Raw genomic sequence first — 23,355 nt, 5'->3', positions numbered from 1 at the left:
TGTTCTTAACTTGAGTGTTTATATGTTGAAGTTCCTCTGTACTTTGCTCTTTATTTGTGTCTGTTCATTTTTTTTTTTTTTCAACAAGTCGGCCGTCTCCCACTGTTCATATTCTCTCTAATTTCACAATTATCCTGTTTGTTTATTTGTCTCAGTTTTGTTTTTTGTACAATATTTGCTGTTTAGAATGACATCTAAACTGTCATATCTGTGTGCCTCTGGCAAGACAGTGATAGTGTGAATGACTCTAAGAGTGTTTCTTTTTTGGGTCACCCTGCCTCAGTGGGAAATGACCAGCATGTTAAAAAAAATAAAAGTTTGCTTCCTTGCCATGTGATTACTTAGGGCAGGGACCATTAATGGTTACTACCATCCTCCTGCTATATAAGCATGGAACAGAAGCCCATTAAAATATTTTGCACTCTTGTGGGACTGCTCGTGTTTTTGTTCTCTCACACACAAGTGTAAGATGGCAGGTAATGAAATTTAATGAATTAATGTTTCTTCAATTCTTTCTGGTATTTCACAGGGAGGCCTGGTCATGGACCGGGCTGCAGGGATGTTGATCCCCGGGATGCCCCCCAGGTAGGTATCTAATAATCTATTATTCTATTTTAACGTGTTGCAGTTGCTGATCATTTGTTTGTTGAAGAAACATCATCTTCGGTTCAGCCCTCAACTTCTAGCGCTGCATCATCACAAGGCATTGGGGCAAAATCCAACCCCACCAATCTCAATCAAGTGAAATTGTCTCACTTCACAGTTCTGGCAGGTGGAGGGCAGAGGGGTTCCTGGAGCATTGAAAAGCCCAAAAAAAGTACAAATGATTTCCAAGAATACTTAAAAGGTAAGTTTCACAATTTTCACTCTTTTTTCATCTCTTAGTAATGGAGACATTAATGTATCATATTTAACTAATGATATTCTGAAATTGTTTCAAATTTAAACTTTAAAAAGGAATTATCATGTATATACAATGAGTTATAGTAATCGTACTTGAAACATCCTCATCATATTTTAATGACAATCTTATGTATGACTAGGTGAAGCTTTCTACAAGCTTATGATGAAGTATGTCCTCTCAAGTGAGCATCTTGAGCAAAATGGATATCCATTACCGGATCCAGATGTGAAGGGCAAAGCTATTACAAAGGCGGTAGGAATTTTGGTTTTTACTCTCTTAAATTTGCTTGCAAAGAATGGTTAACCTAACTTAACTCATTTCAAAGCAGAATTGTGTTTAAGGTATACTACCACTACTACATGCTGTGGCTTATAACTGTTGGCTGACATTTAGTGTACGTATTTACTGGAGTGAATGGAGACGAATGGTTTTTGGGACCTGACGAGCTGTTGGAGTGTGAGTAGGGTAATATTTTGTGAAGGGATTCAGGGAAATCAGTTAGCCGGACTTGAGTCCTGGAAATAGGAAGTACAATGCCTGCACTTAAAAGGAGGGGTTTGGGATATTGGCAGTTTGGAAGGATATCTAAATTGTTATATTTGAATGCCTCTACAAAAACAGTGATTATGTATGGGTGATGGTGAAAGTGTTGAATAATGATGAAAGTTTTTTATTTCTTTTGGGATTTTTCTTTCTTTTTGGGTTACCCTGCCTCAGTGGGAAATGGCTGACGTATTAAAAAAAAATTACTGGTAGATGAACAGGTGCAGCAGGTGTATATCTTGTTTCACCTGGAAGTGAACCCAGGTCCTTTTGGTTGTGAGTAGCATGTTGTAATGTTGAGCTGCAGGTCTGTTGTCTATCTTGATTTAACTCCATTAACATTAAAGTTGTCTTCACTGTATTGCTATTTAATTTTTTTGCAAGTATTTAATGGTTATTCTAGCCTTATTCATTTACTTCAATATCTCTTGGTCTTTAATGAGCTTTGGTTTTTTCTTTTGGGCCACCCCGCCTCGGTGGGATACGGCCGGTGTGTTGAAAGAAGAAAGAATATACACAATAGTGTTGTTATTTAGGCAAGGTTAAACAGCATTTCTGTTGTAAACTATAATCATGAAGACATGCTAAACCCATAAGGGTCATCAGCACCTGGGGAATTATAGCACTCAGGCATTATTCAAGGGGGGAGAGTGCAGCTCTTTTTCCTTAAAGGACTCTTCACTAGCACCAAGACAGCCCCTTGAAGGCAACACTTCTATTACACTCATCCACTGGAAGCACCTGAATTATAACTCTGATATTTATAAATTTCTGACCTTTGGTCACTAGTTTCTTCCTACGGACGTGTAGACTGCAAGTAATAGGTAGTTTTTGTGTTTGCATGTGTATTAGATAAACTGTTATAGTTACCTGTTCATGGTGCCCTGTTTGTCAGTGTCTTCATTCTGAATGAGGGGTGATGATGTTACATGAGGGGTGAGGATGTAGCATGAGGGGTGAGGATGTAGCATGAGGGATGAGGATGTTGCATGAAGGGTGAGGATGTCACATGAAGGGTGAGGATGTCACATTAAGGGTGAGGATGTTACATGAGGGGTGAGAATGTAGCATGAGGGATGAGGATGTTGCATGAAGGGTGAGGATGTCACATGAAGGCTGAGGATGTCACATGAAGGCTGAGGATGTTACATGAGGGGTGAGGATGTAGCATGAGGGATGAGGATGTTGCATGAAGGGTGAGGATGTCACATGAAGGGTGAGGATGTCACATGAAGGGTGAGGATGTCACATGAAGGGTGAGGATGTCACATGAAGGCTGAGGATGTCACATGAGGGGTGAGGATGTTGCATGAAGGGTGAGGATGTCACATGAGGGGTGAGGATGTAGCATGAGGGATGAGGATGTCACATGAGGGGTGAGGATATAGCATGAGGGATGATTATGTCACATGAGGGGTGAGGATGTTGCATGAAGGGTGAGGATGTCACATAAAGGGTGAGGATGTTGTATGAGGGGTGAGGATGTTGCAGTTTAGAGGGGTCTTCTGAATTGTGGTGTCAGCACTCTTCTGGCACAACAGTGATTGAGTGAATGACTGAATGTGTTCCTTCATTTTTGGGTTACTTTACCTCAATCAGAGATGGCCAGTGTATGTATCAAAGAGAAGAATGTTGGTTGTAGCATTTACTGCTACTTTGGTCCCACTCTGGTTTGCTGTCACTACTTGTCAAGAAAAACTTTTGGCTCCATATTTTCAGTTGGTAAATTGTGGTCTCTTGTTCTAACTATTGATGGGGTCAAGAAGTCATCTCTATTTCTTTCCTCATATCCTGTTTATCATGTCTCATTTTCTGCTTGTAGCCAATAGCTGATTCTTTAGCATTTTTCAGTTTTAGTAAGTTTTATTTTTGTCTTTGGGAGTCATATTGTAAAATATAGTAGAATGGCTCATGATTGATTTTTTTCATCTCCACATGTTTGGTGCAAACACCACACTACTACCACTGCATATTTCTATTCTGACCTAATGTATGTTGTGAACCTTTTATTTTTTAAGCATTTCTTCATATGTTTAAAGATTGTTTTGATGTGTGTCAGTGTTGCATTTGGCATTCTCATAATTTCATATATGTGTTTTTTCTTGCTACAGTCTGCATACTTATAATAACTTTAGATAAACTCTTCTCTCTCCCTTTCCCCCCCACTCATACACACACACACACACACACACACACACACACACACACACACACACACACACACACACACACATACACATGCACACACACACACACATGCACACACTTGTGCATTTTCAATATTTTATCCCTTTAAGGATGGTGCCTTGATGCTGATAAAGGGCTCTTAATCCACAGAGATAAAGTTACCTACACTTGGATTGCTCTTACTTCTCCTTTTTCCTAAGTGTTGTATGGTCCTTAGGGGTTTTAGCACTTCCCCATAAATATAATAATTCACTGGTTTATTTTTAAAATTTTATGAAAGTTTTGGCCATAAAGGAATGGATCATTAAATACAGGTTTCGCAATGCAGGTTGACACTCGCAAGAAAATAAGTCCAAGCTCCGTTGAACGTTATTGTGCCCGTTGCAGTGCACTATATATGATCGACAAGTGGGGATTTCCCACGTCTGTGGGCCCCTGCGTTCACCACTGGGGTCGTGCCTACAAACGCAGAACTTACAGTGGTTTTGAAGCTCGTTATTCCTGCTGTGGTGGAGATCTGGAGTCTGAAGGTTGTTGCCAGGCCACCACTCACGTCTCCGAGAACTACAATCCTAACGAGCTTCACGGCTACGTCCGAACACTTCCCAAAGAGATCAAAGGAAACGACCCAGGAGTTTATGCCCTGGGTAATTAATACATGCATACTTTTTTCAAATTAGAACAGTTTTACTAAATAGATGTTTTAATCTGTTTTACAGTTCATGAAAAGGTGAAATTTATTGCGTAAGTCATTTTAGTTTATAGAGTTTAGTTTTTTCCTTGTAGCTGTATTATTTTTATAATCATTTTACTAAAAATATTCCTTTTAATTTCTTTTTTCAATGAACTGGCCATATCCCACCAAGACAGGGTGACCTAAAAAGAAAAACAAAAGTTTGTCTCTCTAAATTTTGTAATATATTCTGAAGGGGGTTATTAGCCCCTTGCTCCCGGCATGTTAGTCATTTCTTACAGCACACAGCTTACGGAGGAAGAATTCTGTTTCACTTCTCCATTGAGATTCCTTTTAATTATTACTTGTTATCTAAGGCTTACAGTATGCAAATAACTTGCACATAGGAGAATGGAGCTTATGATGATGCTTAAGTCCACTTACACCATTAACTAGTTGCAAAAAGTGTTTTTCTGCGTGATTACTTATGGGACCCATTAGTTTCCTTGTCTCCTAATATGTTCATTTTCCCCTATAATCTACCTTGTCCATAATTACTATCGTATTTACTTTGTCTGCTTTCCTAAGGTAAAGTCTAGGATCTTTCCTTAATTCATGGTATATCTTAGCAAAGCTCAGACTTCTACAACGTAGTTGTCCTCAAAGATTTGTTAAGTTGTACCATGAATTAAGGAAAGATCCTGGACTTCACCTCAGGAAAGCAGACAAAGTAAATATGGTAGTAATTATGGACAAGGTAGATCACAGGGAAAAAATGAACATATTAGGAGACAGGGAAACTTACGTTGCCCTTAACCCTTTGGGGGTTGACAGGCCCTCTCCGAGACTTGTTCTCAGGGGGTCGGCCAAATTTCAAAAAAAAAAAAAATTATTTTTTCTTATGAAAGATAGAGGATCTTTTCCCGATCATAATGACACCAAAAGTATGAAATTTGATGGAAAACTTAGGGAATTATACTCTCACAAAGTTAGCGGTCTTGACGATGTTTATGCATTGGCAATTTTGCCCACTTTGAGCCCTATTTTCGGCCAATTCCAATGTACTAGTCGACAAAAATCATAACTATTTTGCTAGAACTCAATTTTTTCTATCGAATGAGTACAAGAAACCACCCATTTACTGATTTCAACTATCCAATACAATGGTCAGAATTTAGCAATTTTGCCAATTTCACACAAATTTCAAAAGATGCCAATTTCCGAATAGTGTCCAGAATAAACAAGAAAGACATTCCTGGCAGTAAAATAACAAGTTCTCTGTTCATTAGTCACATCCCCAGGCCCCTCTTACATTTCTTTGGCTTTCCACTTTGAATTTTTATTCTTACAAAAAATAAAAGATTTACTGTTACGCAGACTACTGCATTAGTGTAGAAATGGTATAAATAATATCAGCGCACTTGTGAAAGAATATTAGACTCACCAGTTGACGTGTATTGGACGCTTGGCATGATTTGTTTACTTTTGAACTTTGGTAAAAATCGAGCATTTCTGCTACTTTGCGCTCAATTTCAAGGTACTTTTCATTGTAAAACCAGTCAAAATCATCTCAATTTCTGTAATATGTCTTCCATTCTATAAAATGAGACCAAGAAAACTAGAATACAACAATAAATACCATACAAAAATACAGTGCAAAGTCTCTGTTTTATTCCAAAAATATGGTCAAAGTTTTTTTTTCTCATTACGCACTGTGTGCTGCAGGATTTTTTTTATACTGTGCACACTGACCACATAGACCCATTCTTTCATATGTAGGCCTACCAGCTTTCTCTCACTAGATTTGAGGGCGCTAAATTTAGGCATACTAGTACGTCAAAAACCCTGGGTCGTAAGCCGTGCTAGTACGGCCGAAACCCCCAAAGGGTTAATATTCCAAGTTGGACCAAAACGTCATAAGTTTCATTCTCCTATGTATAGGTTATTTGTGTATTGTTCCAGTTACAGTATTATGCCTCTGTATTCTCTAAGGTTTGTATGTTTTTATTTGCACTTTGTGTGGACGTGTTAAGAGTGAATGGAGACGAATGGTTTTTGGGCACCTTACGAATTGTTGGAGTGTGAACATTGTAATATTTTGTGAAGGGATTCAATGAAACCTGTTAGCTGGACTTGAGTCCTGGAGATAGGAAGTACAGTGCCTGCATTTTAAAGGAGGGGTTTAGGATATTTGCTGTTTGGAGTGACATCTGAACTGTCGTATCTGCGTACCTCTACAAAGACAGTGATTATGTGTGAATAGTGGTGAAAGTGTTTTTTTTTATTGGGCCACCCTACCTCGGTGAGAGACGGCCAGTGTGTTGAAAAAACAAATTGCACTTTGCCCTTTTTTTTTTTCAACACGTCGGCCATCTCCTACTGAGGCAGGATCGCCCAAAGTAGAAACATTTTCGCCATCATTCAACACTTTCACCATCATTCAACACTTTCACCATCATTCATACATAATCACTGTCTTTTCAGAGGCGCCCAGATATGACAGTACAGATGCTGCACCAAGCAGCCAATATCCTAAACCCCTCTTTTGAAGTGCAGCCATTATACTTCCCACTAACCGGTTTTCCTCAATCCCTCCACAAAACATTACCCTGCTCGCACTCCAACAGTTCATTGGATCCTAAAAACCATTTGTCTCCATTCATGCCCATCTAACACACTCACACATGCCTGCTATATGTCCAAGCCCCTTGCACACAAAGCTTATATCATGTATTATTCCATCTATTTGACCTCATTCATTGTGGCTTTACAGATTGTGAGATGTGTTATACTACTGGAGGAAACGAACTCACTCGAGTGACTGTCATTAATGTAGAAGGAAATACCGTCTATGAACATTTAGTAAAACCAGAGAACCCAATTATTGATTACAATACCAGGTAAAAAACTTTATTTACCTTAGTGGCTTTCACAGTTAGCAACTGGCACCTAGAATATATATTTATGATGGGGCTTGCTTATAAATTTTTTAATTTTGCATTCAAGACAAAATGTATAATATTGATATTTCAGAGCATTTTGAGGCATTTTCTGATGTAATTGAAAATTTGGCAACAATATGAATACATATAATTGATGTTATACAGTAGAACCCCCGTATCCACTGATTCGGTATCAACATCTTCAGTTATCCATGGTTTACTGTGACCCAGAAATACTTTTTAATTTTGCATAATAATGGCCCCAAAGCACAAAAGTAGAGAAGCTGGCAGTTCTTCAAAGCCTAATAGAAGCCATAAAGTGCTTTCCATCAGAGAAAAGTGATGTCTCCACTTAATGTGCATAATTTATCAATTAATCTCTATAATAGGTATGTATAGGACTTATACATAGGGTTTGCTACTATCCACAGTTTCAGTACCTGCGGCAGGTCCTCGGAACGTATTCCCTGTGGATACGGGGGTCCTACTGTATTGGGTAGAAACAAATTATAATTTAAAATCAAATTTGCTCTCTAAAGTTCATTTTAAAGAAAAAATAAATCTTATGCTATGTGGCTAATGTTGTTTATTACAGATATTATATTTAAAATCAAGTAGAGAAAATAGTAAAATCTTCTATAAAATATATTGAATTATATTCAGTTTTATTGCTCTTTATGAATGAAAATCTTTCATTACTTTATTCACTCTTTACACTCTTTCTCACTCTTCTGTAGTTATATTTGGCTTCGTGTTATTTTTTGAATGAAATTTGAAGATTTTTGCAACTGGAATATCTTGTGAAGGGAAATTTTTTCTTCATAATTTGAATTATGCTCGTTTGTCATTTCTTGTTTGAATACATAAGAACATAAGAAAGGAGGAACACTGCAGCAGGCCTGTTGGCCTGCTGTAGTGTCTTTCTCCTTTTTGTCTTTCTTCTTTCTTAAAATAATTAAAATCAGAATTACATATCTGATTGACTCATGAAATCGTAATGACACGATTGCAAACAAACCACGGTGTGGGTGGGGATTGAATTTGTGGCTAGTGAGTCATAAAACTCCAGACCAGTGCATTATTGTAGCCAGCTGTCCTAGTGGCTAATGCGCCAGTTTGGAGTTTTACAATTTACTACCCTTCCCTTTCCTTGCATTAAATCTGATTACTGTGCCTCCCTTTACCAGGTTTTCAGGGATAACGGAAGGTGACATGGTCGATGTGAAAACAACAATATTAGATGTTCAGGCAGCCTTGTTAACCCTATTCTCAGATAAGACTATCCTTGTTGGTCACAGTCTTGAATCTGATTTTCATGCACTCAAGGTAAGAGGATATTAAAAGTCCTCAACTTACAAACACATTGAGAATCTTCTGTATTGTGCATAATGTCATTATTTTATCATTATTGTGTATAATGTCTTTTTTTTTTTTTTTTTTTTTTTAACAAGTCGGCCATCTCCCACCAAGGTAGGGTGACCCAAAAAGAAAGAAAATCCCCAAAAAGAAAATGCTTTCATCATCATTTAACACTTTCACCTCACTCACACATAATCACTGTTTTTGCAGAGGTGCTCAGGACACAACAGTTTAGAAGCATACAAGTGAGTGTAAAACGAAAGCCTGTGATTGTTTTACATGATGGTAGGATTGCTGATGTCTTTTGTCTGTCTCATAAATATGCAAGATTACAGGCATGTCTTGCTACTTCTACTTACACTTAGGTCACACTACACATACATGTACACATTTATTTATACACACTCATCTGAGTTTTCTTTGATTTTATCTTAATAGTTCTTGGTCTTATTAATTTTCCTTTTATATCCATGGGGAAGTGGAATAAGAATCTTTCCTCCGTAAGCCATGCGTGTTGTAAAAGTCAACTAAAATGCCGGGAACAATGGGCTAGTAACCCCTTTTCCTGTAAAGATTACTAAAAAGAATAAGAAGAAGAAAATTGTCAAAGTGGGAAGTCTGAATGTGCGTGGATGTTGTGCAGATGATAAGAAAGAGATGATTGTGGATGTTATGAATGAGAAGAAGCTGGATGTCCTGGCTTTAAGTGAAACAAAGCTGAAGGGGGTGGGAGAGTTTCAGTGGAGAGGAATAAATGGGATTAGGTCAGGGGTTTCAAATAGAGTTAGAGCTAAAGAAGGAGTAGCAATAATGTTGAAGGATAAGCTATGGCAGGAAAAGAGGGACTATAAATGTATTAATTCAAGGATTATGTGGAGTAAAATAAAGATTGGATGTGAAAAGTGGGTTATAATAAGCGTGTATGCACCTGGAGAAGAGAGAAGTGTAGAGGAGAGAGAGAGATTTTGGGAAATGTTGAGTGAATGCGTGGGGAGTTTTGAATCAAGTGTGAGAGTAATGGTGGTTGGGGATTTCAATGCTAAAGTGGGTAAAAATGTTATGGAGGGAGTAGTAGGTAAATTTGGGGTGCCAGGGGTAAATGTAAATGGGGAGCCTTTAATTGAGCTATGTGTAGAAAGAAATTTGGTAATAAGTAATACATATTTTATGAAAAAGAGGATAAATAAATATACAAGGTATGATGTAGCACGTAATGAAAGTAGTTTATTAGATTATGTATTGGTGGATAAAAGGTTGATGGGTAGGCTCCAGGATGTACATGTTTATAGAGGGGCAACTGATATATCGGATCATTATTTAGTTGTAGCTACAGTTAGAGTAAGAGGTAGATGGGAAAAGAGGAAGGTGGCAACAACAAGTAAGAGGGAGGTGAAAGTGTATAAACTAAGGGAGGAGGAAGTTCGGGTGAGATATAAGCGACTATTGGCAGAAAGGTGGGCTAGTGCAAAGATGAGTAGTGGGGGGGTTGAAGAGGGTTGGAATAGTTTTAAAAATGCAGTATTAGAATGTGGGGCAGAAGTTTGTGGTTATAGGAGGGTGGGGGCAGGAGGAAAGAGGAGTGATTGGTGGAATGATGAAGTAAAGGGTGTGATAAAAGAGAAAAAGGTAGCTTATGAGAGGTTTTTACAAAGCAGAAGTGTTATAAGAAGAGCAGAGTATATGGAGAGTAAAAGAAAGGTAAAGAGAGTGGTGAGAGAGTGCAAAAGGAGAGCAGATGATAGAGTGGGAGAGGCACTGTCAAGAAATTTTAATGAAAATAAGAAAAAATTTTGGAGTGAGTTAAACAAGTTAAGAAAGCCTAGGGAAAATATGGATTTGTCAGTTAAAAACAGAGTAGGGGAGTTAGTAGATGGGGAGATGGAGGTATTGGGTAGATGGCGAGAATATTTTGAGGAACTTTTAAATGTTAAGGAAGAAACAGAGGCAGTAATTTCATGCACTGGTCAGGGAGGTATACCATCTTTTAGGAGTGAAGAAGAGCAGAATGTAAGTGTGGGGGAGGTACGTGAGGCATTACGTAAAATGAAAGGGGGTAAAGCAGCTGGAACTGATGGGATCATGACAGAAATGTTAAAAGCAGGGGGGGATATAGTGTTGGAGTGGTTGGTACTTTTGTTTAATAAATGTATGAAAGAGGGGAAGGTACCTAGGGATTGGCAGAGAGCATGTATAGTCCCTTTATATAAAGGGAAAGGGGACAAAAGAGACTGTAAAAATTATAGAGGAATAAGCTTACTGAGTATACCAGGAAAAGTGTACGGTAGGGTTATAATTGAAAGAATTAGAGGTAAGACAGAATGTAGGATTGCGGATGAGCAAGGAGGTTTCAGAGTGGGTAGGGGATGTGTAGATCAGGTGTTTACATTGAAGCATATATGTGAACAGTATTTAGATAAAGATAGGGAAGTTTTTATTGCATTTATGGATTTAGAAAAGGCATATGATAGAGTGGATAGAGGAGCAATGTGGCAGATGTTGCAAGTATATGGAATAGGTGGTAAGTTATTAAATGCTGTAAAGAGTTTTTATGAGGATAGTGAGGCTCAGGTTAGGGTGTGTAGAAGAGAGGGAGACTACTTCCCGGTAAAAGTAGGTCTTAGACAGGGATGTGTAATGTCACCATGGTTGTTTAATATATTTATAGATGGGGTTGTAAAGGAAGTAAATGCTAGGGTGTTTGGGAGAGGGGTGGGATTAAATTATGGGGAATCAAATTCAAAATGGGAATTGACACAGTTACTTTTTGCTGATGATACTGTGCTTATGGGAGATTCTAAAGAAAAATTGCAAAGGTTAGTGGATGAGTTTGGGAATGTGTGTAAAGGTAGAAAGTTGAAAGTGAACATAGAAAAGAGTAAGGTGATGAGGGTGTCAAATGATTTAGATAAAGAAAAATTGGATATCAAATTGGGGAGGAGGAGTATGGAAGAAGTGAATGTTTTCAGATACTTGGGAGTTGACGTGTCGGCGGATGGATTTATGAAGGATGAGGTTAATCATAGAATTGATGAGGGAAAAAAGGTGAGTGGTGCGTTGAGGTATATGTGGAGTCAAAAAACGTTATCTATGGAGGCAAAGAAGGGAATGTATGAAAGTATAGTAGTACCAACACTCTTATATGGGTGTGAAGCTTGGGTGGTAAATGCAGCAGCGAGGAGACGGTTGGAGGCAGTGGAGATGTCCTGTTTAAGGGCAATGTGTGGTGTAAATATTATGCAGAAAATTCGGAGTGTGGAAATTAGGAGAAGGTGTGGAGTTAATAAAAGTATTAGTCAGAGGGCAGAAGAGGGGTTGTTGAGGTGGTTTGGTCATTTAGAGAGAATGGATCAAAGTAGAATGACATGGAAAGCATATAAATCTATAGGGGAAGGAAGGCGGGGTAGGGGTCGTCCTCGAAAGGGTTGGAGAGAGGGGGTAAAGGAGGTTTTGTGGGCAAGGGGCTTGGACTTCCAGCAAGCGTGCGTGAGCGTGTTAGATAGGAGTGAATGGAGACGAATGGTACTTGGGACCTGACGATCTGTTGGAGTGTGAGCAGGGTAATATTTAGTGAAGGGATTCAGGGAAACCGGTTATTTTCATATAGTCGGACTTGAGTCCTGGAAATGGGAAGTACAATGCCTGCACTTTAAAGGAGGGGTTTGGGATATTGGCAGTTTGGAGGGATATGTTGTGTATCTTTATATGTGTATGCTTCTAGACTGTTGTATTCTGAGCACCTCTGCAAAAACAGTGATAATGTGCGAGTGTGGTGAAAGTGTTGAATGATGATGAAAGTATTTTCTTTTTGGGGATTTTCTTTCTTTTTTGGGTCACCCTGCCTCGGTGGGAGACGGCCGACTTGTTGAAAAAAAAAAAAAAAAAAACATGTTTATAGAGGGGCAACTGATATATCAGATCATTATTTAGTTGTAGCTACAGTTAGAGTAAAGGTAGATGGGAAAAGAGGAAGGTGGCAACAACAAGTAAGAGAGAGGTGAAAGTGTATAAACTAAGGGAGGAGGAAGTTCGGGTGAGATATAAGCAACTATTGGCAGAAAGGTGGGCTAGTGCAAAGTATGAGTAGTGGGGGGGGGAGGAGGAGTGAAGAGGGTTGGAATAGTTTTAAAAATGCAGTATTAGAATGTGGGGCAGAAGTTTGTGGTTATAGGAGGGTGGGTGCAGGAGGAAAGAGGAGTGATTGGTGGAATGATGAAGTAAAGGGTGTGATAAAAGAGAAAAAGGTAGCTTATGAGAGGTTTTTACAAAGCAGAAGTGTTATAAGAAGAGCAGAGTATATGGAGAGTAAAAGAAAGGTGAAGAGAGTGGTGAGAGAGTGCAAAAGGAGAGCAGATGATAGAGTGGGAGAGGCACTGTCAAGAAATTTTAATGAAAATAAGAAAAAATTTTGGAGTGAGTTAAACAAGTTAAGAAAGCCTAGGGAAAGTATGGATTTGTCAGTTAAAAACAGAGTAGGGGAGTTAGTAGATGGGGAGAGGGAGGTATTGGGTAGATGGCGAGAATATTTTGAGGAACTTTTAAATGTTGAGGAAGAAAGGGAGGCGGTAATTTCATGCACTGGCCAGGGAGGTATACCATCTTTTAGGAGTGAAGAAGAGCAGAATGTAAGTGTGGGGGAGGTACGTGAGGCATTACGTAGAATGAAAGGGGGTAAAGCAGCTGGAACTGATGGGATCATGACAGAAATGTTAAAAGCAGGGGGGGATATAGTGTTGGAGTGGTTGGTACTTTTGTTTAATAAATGTATGAAAGAGGGGAAGGTACCTAGGGATTGGCAGAGAGCATGTATAGTCCCTTTATATAAAGGGAAAGGGGACAAAAGAGATTGTAAAAATTATAGAGGAATAAGTTTACTGAGTATAAAAGAATGAGTACATGAGAGGGGACAGGCGCAGAGTTATGTAAACAAACCAGGCGAAGGTAAGTTTTGTAAACAAACGAAGTGTACACGTCTGGTTTGTGTACAAGTTACATTGTGTACAGGTTGTCTCTACATTGATACGGTAGAATTAATAAAGAAGAACACTCCCATTCTCATGTAACATCATTTTGAGAAGAAATGAAGCTCTGAGTGAAGGCAATGGAAATAAGTCACACTGACTTTTTTGGGTTATCCTAGGTTCTCTACACGTATGTTGTTATGTATGATAATCTATGTAACTGTATTTGTGTATACCTGAATAAACTTACTTACATACATACGAAAGGAATAATTTTCTACAGTTACCCCCAGTAACACATTTTCTCTTATGTTAGATTAGAGAAAATGTTATTCTTGGCATCACTTGTACAAGTTATGTGGCTCCAACATCTTATATTTATGTTTATTTATTCTATTGTGGAGTGTATTTATCATCTTTTTGGGATGTGTAGATCAAGTGTTTACATTGAAGCATATATGTGAACAGTATTTAGATAAAGGTAGGGAAGTTTTTATTGCATTTATGGATTTAGAAAAGGCATATGATAGAGTGGATAGAGGAGCAATGTGGCAGATGTTGCAAGTATATGGAATAGGTGGTAAGTTACTAAATGCTGTAAAGAGTTTTTATGAGGATAGTGAGGCTCAGGTTAGGGTGTGTAGAAGAGAGGGAGACTACTTCCCGGTAAAAGTAGGTCTTAGACAGGGATGTGTAATGTCACCATGGTTGTTTAATATATTTATAGATGGGGTTGTAAAAGAAGTAAATGCTAGGGTGTTCGGGAGAGGGGTGGGATTAAATTATGGGGAATCAAATTCAAAATGGGAATTAACACAGTTACTTTTTGCTGATGATACTGTGCTTATGGGAGATTCTAAAGAAAAATTGCAAAGGTTAGTGGATGAGTTTGGGAATGTGTGTAAAGGTAGAAAGTTGAAAGTGAACATAGAAAAGAGTAAGGTGATGAGGGTATCAAATGATTTAGATAAAGAAAAATTGGATATCAAATTGGGGAGGAGGAGTATGGAAGAAGTGAATGTTTTCAGATACTTGGGAGTTGACGTGTCGGCGGATGGATTTATGAGGATGAGGTTAATCATAGAATTGATGAGGGAAAAAAGGTGAGTGGTGCGTTGAGGTATATGTGGAGTCAAAAAACATTATCTATGGAGGCAAAGAAGGGAATGTATGAAAGTATAGTAGTACCAACACTCTTATATGGGTGTGAAGCTTGGGTGGTAAATGCAGCAGCGAGGAGACGGTTGGAGGCAGTGGAGATGTCCTGTCTAAGGGCAATGTGTGGTGTAAATATTATGCAGAAAATTCGGAGTGTGGAAATTAGGAAAAGGTGTGGAGTTAATAAAAGTATTAGTCAGAGGGCAGAAGAGGGGTTGTTGAGGTGGTTTGGTCATTTAGAGAGAATGGATCAAAGTAGAATGACATGGAAAGCATATAAATCTATAGGGGAAGGAAGGAGGGGTAGGGGTCGTCATCGAAAGGGTTGGAAGAGGGGGTAAAGGAGGTTTTGTGGGCGAGGGGCTTGGACTTCCAGCAAGCGTGCATGAGCGTGTTAGATAGGAGTGAATGGAGACGAATGGTACTTGGGACCTGACGATCTGTTGGAGTGTGAGCAGGGTAATATTTAGTGAAGGGATTCAGGGAAACCGGTTATTTTTATATAGTCGGACTTGAGTCCTGGAAATGGGAAGTACAATGCCTGCACTTTAAAGGAGGGGTTTGGGATATTGGCAGTTTGGAGGGATATGTTGTGTATCTTTATACGTATATGCTTCTAAACTGTTGTGTTCTGAGCACCTCTGCAAAAACAGTGATAATGTGTGAGTGTGGTGAAAGTGTTGAATGATGATGAAAGTATTTTCTTTTTGGGGATTTTCTTTCTTTTTGGGTCACCCTGCCTCGGTGGGAGACGGCCGACTTGAAAAAAAAAAAACAGATAATAATAATGATAGTAATACCTCACACCTACCTTGGTGGGAAGTACAGTGCCTGCAGTCTAAAGGAGAGGTGGGGATATTTGCTGTTTGGAGGGACATCTGAACTGTTATATATATACATGCCAGAGGCATGTATATATGTGTCAGAGACATTTATGTTCTGTGGTTATTTTGAGAGAAAGTGGCTGATCATTGTGATTAATTTGAGAAAGAGCCAAACAAGAGAAGAAACAGTGAAAGGTGATTTAAAATTGAAAAGAACATTTTTAAGGGAGAGTTCTCACATTTTAACTAATGAATCATGAAAATATCTTTTTTTCAACTTGTAATTTTTCTCTTCAGCTGATCCATGACACTGTTGTGGATACAAGTGTGGTGTTTCCACACAAGATGGGTCCCCCTTATAAACGTGCCCTTCGCAACCTAGCCTCGGAATATCTCAAAACAATTATCCAAAATGATGGTAAGGAATTTTTTATTTGTTATTGTGCACTGAGCAGTACTGTAAATCAAAATATTGGTAAATAATAATCACACATGATTGTAAGGAAATTATGACCAAGTTCACATCATGCATAGCAGGTTGCATACTACTAGACAGTAACTGTCCTGCCATGCATGTGAAAGGAAAATCAGCTAATATTTTGTGCACTGGAAGGATTGCTGTCTTTTTCTGTCTCATGAGCATGCAAGATGGCAAGTAAATCTTGCACACTTCTTATCGCTAGTATCTTTGTAAATTGCGTTTGTGTGTGTATACAATCGAGTATGTAGCTGTGCACTTGAGATAGGGATCAATAAGATTAATTATGCTGTTTGCTTTGACGAGCTGCCCAAATGAACTGTACAGGAGGGCCCCGCATATACAGCACTTTCAGTGCTCCATATTTTGGTTGGCTTTCAATTGAGCCATTGTTCATTATGTTCAGTGCTTTTACCATTTTTCCATCATTTTTGCACAATGGTTGCATAAGGGAAGGACAGCCGGCACCATATTTGAAGGTACTTAAGTATTGTGCATACTGTATATTTATTTTACCTCTTTATGTTTTTCATGCCAAGCTGTATTGAGCACTTAATGTATGATAGCATAAACACATTATCAAGCATTTTAGACACACTCAATAATTAAGAAAAATGCTCTTTTCCAACCCATTAGTGATTTTTGCTTATCACATAAGATCGTGACCCTTAGAGACGTACCAGCGGGGTCTTCCTGCACCTTTATTGAATGCCTATGGTTACATTTAATAATTAATTTCATCCTACAGTTTCAGGTCATGACAGTGCAGAAGATGCTCTCACTTGCATGCAACTAATGCAGTGGAGAATCAAAGAAGATTTGAAAGGATTGAAATAGACATTTTTATTACCTTAGTAACAAAAAGTGAGATATTTTGATAACACAAATTATAAATGTGTTAAGCTAGTTGACATTTTTGTATAATACTACTTCATTCATTAATTTTCTTTTGATTAAGAAAATGAGTGTTAACAGTTTTTAATATAGAGTACAACACAGTACCAAATACAATGAGATATGTCTTCATTGTTTCTTTATCCATGAACGTCAGTACTGTACATGAACGATGAGTATCCAAATTGTAAATTATACTTGCATTGCATACCTGGATGAGGCTTGTTAATGAAGAGTGACTTCAGCTGTTTTAAAATTGAGTAAAACGGTGAGAAACTCTGAAATCTTGACTCTGGAAATCTTTCTTGAGGTTTCCTTTTGCCTAATACCCACATTTTTTACCATAAATATATATTTGGAACTACTGCATCACACTTAGGTAGTTTCTTTCAGTTGTATGTAGTAATCCACATGTGGTATTTAAGAATAAATTTATTCTGCCTTTTATTGATCTAATTTATTTTGCTTCTCTTAATTTTTGTAATTTAAGAAAGTGCAATTTTTCCAATAATGTGTATGTGATCTAACTCTAAATGAATGTTTTCTTAATGTTTTTTGTAAATACTTGGATTCTGATCATAAAATATTGATTTTGGAATGTTTGACAACAAGTTTGTGTTGACAAGGTTTTAGTTATGCTGAAAAATCCTCAGCGTATCTGAACTTGTATGTATATGTTTAATTTGTTATTTAATTCTTTGCAGAGCAGTTCATGCCTGTTTTTGTATTGAAATAACCTGTCATTATTTAATAGTATTGTATCATGTTATTGTTGTATCACATCTTTTTTAAATATTTTGTTTTACTGACATGTAAAATAGTAGAAATGTATTTACCTCGTTTTTACCCCAGGGAAAAGAATTGAAAGACTTGCTTAACAAATGCACCAGAAGCATTTAAAAGTTGTATCGCCAAACCTAGTCGGGTGGTCGCTTTCACAGCTCTCATGAGAAAGGGTGGGGTTCAGTTCTTGGAAGGAGGATTTTGCTCAAGGTAAACCTAGCTGCAAGAGCAGCATTTGTATCTCTCAGTTAGTAGATAGAGGATTGAGCCTCCACCACTTGGCCCACGGGTTTAACACTTTGCATAAAATAATAAATATTCTCTCTACTGGTAGTTCCTCTGGCCACTGCATTAGCAAGTGGATTATATATTTTTTTCATTATGTTTGGATAGACATTTGCAGATTTATTCCATTAACCAATTTTTAGTCTGCTCATTCGGTATCTTGTTGAATTCAGCAGTGCTTTCCTAAACTTTGACATGGTACTCATTTTATAGGTTGTATTTCAAAAAATTATTTCTGTTGTCAGACAGTTAACTGAGGCCCACTTAAAAAGAATGTATTTCTTTAAAACATAAATTATCATTTAGCAATATTTTTATTACATATAGAAAGGCTGCAGCTGTGTAGTTTTTATCTATTTGTATTCTGTCTTAGGTGGGTAGTAAAAGTGAAATGGCTATTGATTGAGATTATAAATAAATTATTGCATGTTTATGAATTCAATTGATATAAAAAATATATTTTTATACTAAATCCTGGACAATTTTTTCATCAAAAACTTGAGATTGCAGAACTGTGATGTAATACAGTTTGTAATACATTTATTGCAGAACTTGGTAACTGTATATAGAATAGCTTTTAGAAAATTCAGCCCCTTTGCTGCACTACATAGAAGTGAAGAGATCCCCACAAAATATGAAAATTGTATGAATTTATGTTTAATTATGTTTGAGGCTGCAGTGGGGTGAGCTCTAGCTGTTGGTCAGCTTTCTAACTAACTTTTTAACTGTGAATGGGCTCTGTCATAGCTTTGTTTGAGCCCCTGTATGGAGTCTTGCTTCTGTCACTGTTCAGTTCTTTCTACTTATCATACTTATATTGATAAATTGTTTTATGACATCTAAAACTCACATTTAGTAATTTAAACCTCATTCACAGTATACAATCACTAACCATTTGATGTTGTCCTATCCTTGTAAACCTTGTGTATGACCCATAGTATTTTGTATTTTATGATCATATCTCCTCTTGTTCTTTATTACTTCATTGACATAAGGCCTAGCGCTTACTCTCTCTCTTATGGATTCTTCATCTTTCAATGAACCGGCCATATCCCACTGAAGCACGGTGGCCCAAAAAGAAAAACAAAAGTTTCTCTTTTTAACTTCAGTAATGTGTACAGGAGAAGGGGTTACCAGCCCCTTGCTCCTGGCATTTTAGTCGCCTCTAATGACACACATGGTCTTCATAGATTATTCCCTTTAAATCAGGCACCAGTGTTGATATACTCCTTTCTGTTTTCTCAAGTTTCTATTTGTGTTTTATAAGGTAATTGTTCCATACCAGTAGCACTGGTTACTCAAGAATGGCTTATGTATATGAGGCAAGAGTGTTTTGAATGAGTCTTTGTGTGTGTATGTTCAACTCTGCTTATTCTCTGTGTTGTATAAACTGTAAATATTATGTAGAGTTTTCATACTAAATCAAATAATTGTATATTGGTAATTCTACTAACATTAATACAAAGAATTGTAAATATCTTTCTAGCATTATACAATAATCATTTATTGAAAGCATTATTGCATGTTGTAAGCCACTGAGCTTAGTGCTGTAATAAGTGAAGCATCAGGGGAATGTTTAGTTGTCTTATATTGAAAAAAAATTCATTGGTAATTCCACATTTTAATTATAATTCAAAATTTCTAACCTTTAGTTTTTAAGTAATCATCTCTTCTATGAATATACCTGGAGGGTACACCTGGAGGGTATACCTGGAAGGTATTTCAAAGGTCAATGCCCCTGTGGCCTGGTCCATGACCAGGTCTTAGATAAGCCACAGATTCCTTACCACAACTGTTATTAGCTGCCTTTGTCCTTCCTAGGAGTGTCTTGGTGCTGGTGAAGGGTTCTTGATCTGAAGAACTGGAGCTACGTTCCTCTTCCTTGAATTAACCCGTAAACGGTCCAAACGTATACAGGAAGGCCCCGCTTTACGGCGTTTCACTTTACGGCGTTCCGCTAATACGGACATTTCAAATTATGACCAAAACTCACTATACGGCTCCCCCCACCTGACTTTCTAATACGGTCACCGTGCCCCACCCTGTTTGTTTACATTCTCCATGAGCTCAGTAAGCACTAAGTCTCTCCATTTTGTCTGGAAACTCCAAAATTTCAAATGTTTTTAAAAGTTATTTCATATTTTATATATACTCTGATAATTATACTTATGTATACCTGTACCTAAATAAACTTACATACATCGAGTCATTTAAATGTCGTATATTACGTTAATATACACATTTTCATTAATCCATCCATGATATTTTTTTCAAAATTATATAATAAACACGATGCATAACATATAAATAAGATAAATACACCCCACAGTAGAATAAATAAACATAAATGTGAGATGTGAGCAGACGACTTCCACAAGTGACGCCATAATAACAATAGTCACCGAGTCTCATTAAATGTCGTATATTACGTTAATATACACATTTTCATTAATCCATCCATGATATTTTTTTCAAAATTATATAATAAACACGATGCATAACATATAAATAAGATAAATACACCCCACAGTAGAATAAATAAACATAAATGTGAGATGTGAGCAGACGACTTCCACAAGTGACGCCATAATAACAATACTCACCGAGTCTCATTAAATGTCGTATATTACGGTAATATACACATTTTCATTAATCCATCCATGATATTTTTTTCAAAATTATATAATAAACACGATGCATAACATATAAATAAGATAAATACACCCCACAGTAGAATAAATAAACATAAATGTGAGATGTGAGCAGACGACTTCCACAAGTGACGCCATAATAACAATAGTCACTTACTCCTGACCCTAAATTAAGACTACAAATATTTTAAGGTAAGTAATGAGTGAACTGTATATACATTTTATCGCTCTGGGATGCTTAAATATCATAGAATAGTATGTGTGGGTGGGGTGGCCTGTAAGGTAGCCTGGCTATTACAATACATACCACACTTGATTTCTTACAATAAATACTACTTGTCTCACCCTAGATTAAGACTATAAATATTTTAAGGTAAGTAATGAGTGCACTATGTGTGTATTGTACTTTTTTATTGTTTTTTGATGCCTGGTTCTATTGCTAACATAATATATGTTAGTGTAAACTTGTTATCTAGTGTTTGTATGCATTTGTAAGTGGAAAAAAAGGGTGTTCCACTTTACGGCGGTTTCCGCTTTACGGCGGTAGCCTGGAACCTAACCCGCCGTATAAGTGGGGCCTTCCTGTATATACGTTTTTTCAACATTTGAAAGTATGTAAAAAAGTAGATCTTTTTGTTTTTTTACATTTGAAAATGTGTAAAAAACTTTGATCTACTTTTTTTTTTTTGTTATATTTGAAAATATGTAAAAAAAACGTAGATATACTTTTGTAGCACTACACATGTGAACGTAGATCTGCTTGGACCGTTTACGGGTTAAACGTGGTTCTGTCTCATTCCTCAAGTGCTATACAATTCTTACAGATTTAATACTCCTCTATGAATATAATAATATAATATATAATTTTCTTTCTTTTTTGGGTCACCCTGCCTCGGTGGGAGACGGCCAACTTGTTGAAAAAAAAAATAAAATATAATAACTTGTATGGTCATAAAATCATTAATGTATAACACCAAATTAGTGATTGGAAAAAATTGATGCTGAGATAGGGAAGACATGGGTGGTATTAGTGAATATGGATTGTGATAAACAGGATATAGTGGTTGAACTTATCATTTTAAATGCCAGTGTCCATTGTGTATATGTACTTGAAGTATGTATACTAATTGTATGGATAATATTTATGTTAAAGGACCATCTCATAGCAAAGGGGTTAAAATGGAGGAATAAAAACCAAATATGAATCAAGTTGGCTGCAAAGAGCTAAAATGAATCTACAGAGGTATTTTTTTTTTTATTCTCCTTACTTATGACAGAAACTGTATACATGTATTGAAATTTGAGAGTGAGGCCTCCAATACTCAGTCTAAATTTTTCTTTAGTTGTGTGAGGCATTGCTTGACAGAAAACAGTAATTGCCAAATTCACACAGTGGAGAAAAACAGTCTTGAGGGAGATCAGAGCTATAAAGTTTAAGTTGCCATACTTTGTTATGGGGCTTTGACCCTAACTTACAAATGGAGAGGACACTATCTACACCTGCAAACAGATGTCACATTAACCCTTAAATGGTCCAAACAGATCAACGTTCAAATTCGTATTGCTACAAAAGTAGATCTACTTTTTTTTACATATTTTCAAATATAACAAAAAAAATGTAGATAAAAGTTTTTTTTACACGTTTTCAAATGTAAAACAAAAAAGATTACATTTTTTTACATACTTACAGATGTTGAAAAAACGTATATATACGTTTGGACCATTTAAGAGTTAAGGAATTTATTCTTATGATAACCCAGATGTTGGCTGTAGTGGTGCTTATTCTTTGAAAGAAGAAGTGTGTACTCTATCAGCTTACTAAAAATCCTTGGTAAGAATTGCATGTTTAACCCTTTCACTGTCGGTGTCATATTAGTACGGCTTACAAGCCAGTGTTGGTGACATATTAATATGCCAAAATTCTAGCGGCTTCAAATCTAGCAGGAAAAAGCTGGTAGACCTACATGTGAGAGAATGGGGCTGCATGCTCCGTGTGTGCAGTATAAAAAAAATCCTGCGGCAAGCAGTGCATAATGAAAAAAAAACTCTGACCATGTTTTTGGTTTAAAACGCAGACTCTGAGATGTATTTTCGTATGGCATTTGTGGTTGTATTCTCGTTTTCTTGGTTTCATTTGATAGAAGAGAAGATATACTACAGAAATAGAGATGATTTTGATTGGTTTCATAATGAAAAGTACCTTAAAATTGAGCTCAAAGTAGCAGAAATGTTTGATTTTTGCTGATGTTCAAGAGTAAACAAATGATGTCACTGTTCAATATGTGTTCAACTGGCCAGTCTAATATGCAATCATGAAAGGGTTGACATTATTTATACAATTATTACAATAATGCAGTAGTCTGCATAACAGTAAATCTTCTATTTTTTGTGGGAATAAAAATTCAAAATGGTAAGCAAGAGTAATACAAGAGGGGCTTGGAGACATGACTGATGAACAGAGAAAATGTTAATTTAGTGCCAGGAATGTCTCTCATGTTTATTCTGGACCTTATTTTGAAATTGGCATCGTTTGAAATTTGTGTGGAATTGGCCAAACTGCCAATTTCTGACCACTTTTTTGGGTAGTTGAGATCGGTAAATGGGCACTTTTTTGTACTAACTATTTAGCTAAATAGTTCTAGCAAAATAGCTATGAGTTTGGTCGACTGGAACAATGGAATTGGCCAAAAATAGGGCTCAAAGTGGGCGAAATCAC

At 37.1% G+C, this 23,355-nt stretch overlaps 1 protein-coding gene across 1 annotated transcript in view; it reads left to right on the top strand.

Annotated features, from left to right (window-relative positions):
* Positions 1 to 16,995, top strand: part of LOC128698594 (serine-rich adhesin for platelets-like) — a 41,094-nt gene extending 24,099 nt beyond the window's left edge. The window contains exons 11-17 of the mRNA XM_070103849.1: positions 629 to 847; positions 1,044 to 1,156; positions 3,963 to 4,281; positions 7,081 to 7,207; positions 8,437 to 8,575; positions 15,846 to 15,966; positions 16,775 to 16,995. Coding sequence (XP_069959950.1) covers positions 629 to 847; positions 1,044 to 1,156; positions 3,963 to 4,281; positions 7,081 to 7,207; positions 8,437 to 8,575; positions 15,846 to 15,966; positions 16,775 to 16,863 — 1,127 coding nt within the window. The 3' untranslated portion in view covers positions 16,864 to 16,995. The remainder of the gene's footprint in view (positions 1 to 628; positions 848 to 1,043; positions 1,157 to 3,962; positions 4,282 to 7,080; positions 7,208 to 8,436; positions 8,576 to 15,845; positions 15,967 to 16,774) is intronic.
* Positions 16,996 to 23,355: the final 6,360 nt, after the last annotated feature.

Source organism: Cherax quadricarinatus, chromosome 88 (assembly GCF_038502225.1).
Source record: "Cherax quadricarinatus isolate ZL_2023a chromosome 88, ASM3850222v1, whole genome shotgun sequence".
In the NCBI taxonomy this organism is placed as follows: Eukaryota; Metazoa; Arthropoda; class Malacostraca; order Decapoda; family Parastacidae; genus Cherax; species Cherax quadricarinatus.
Note: the sequence above shows the minus strand (reverse complement) of the source record. Positions and strands in the feature narration are given on the sequence as shown.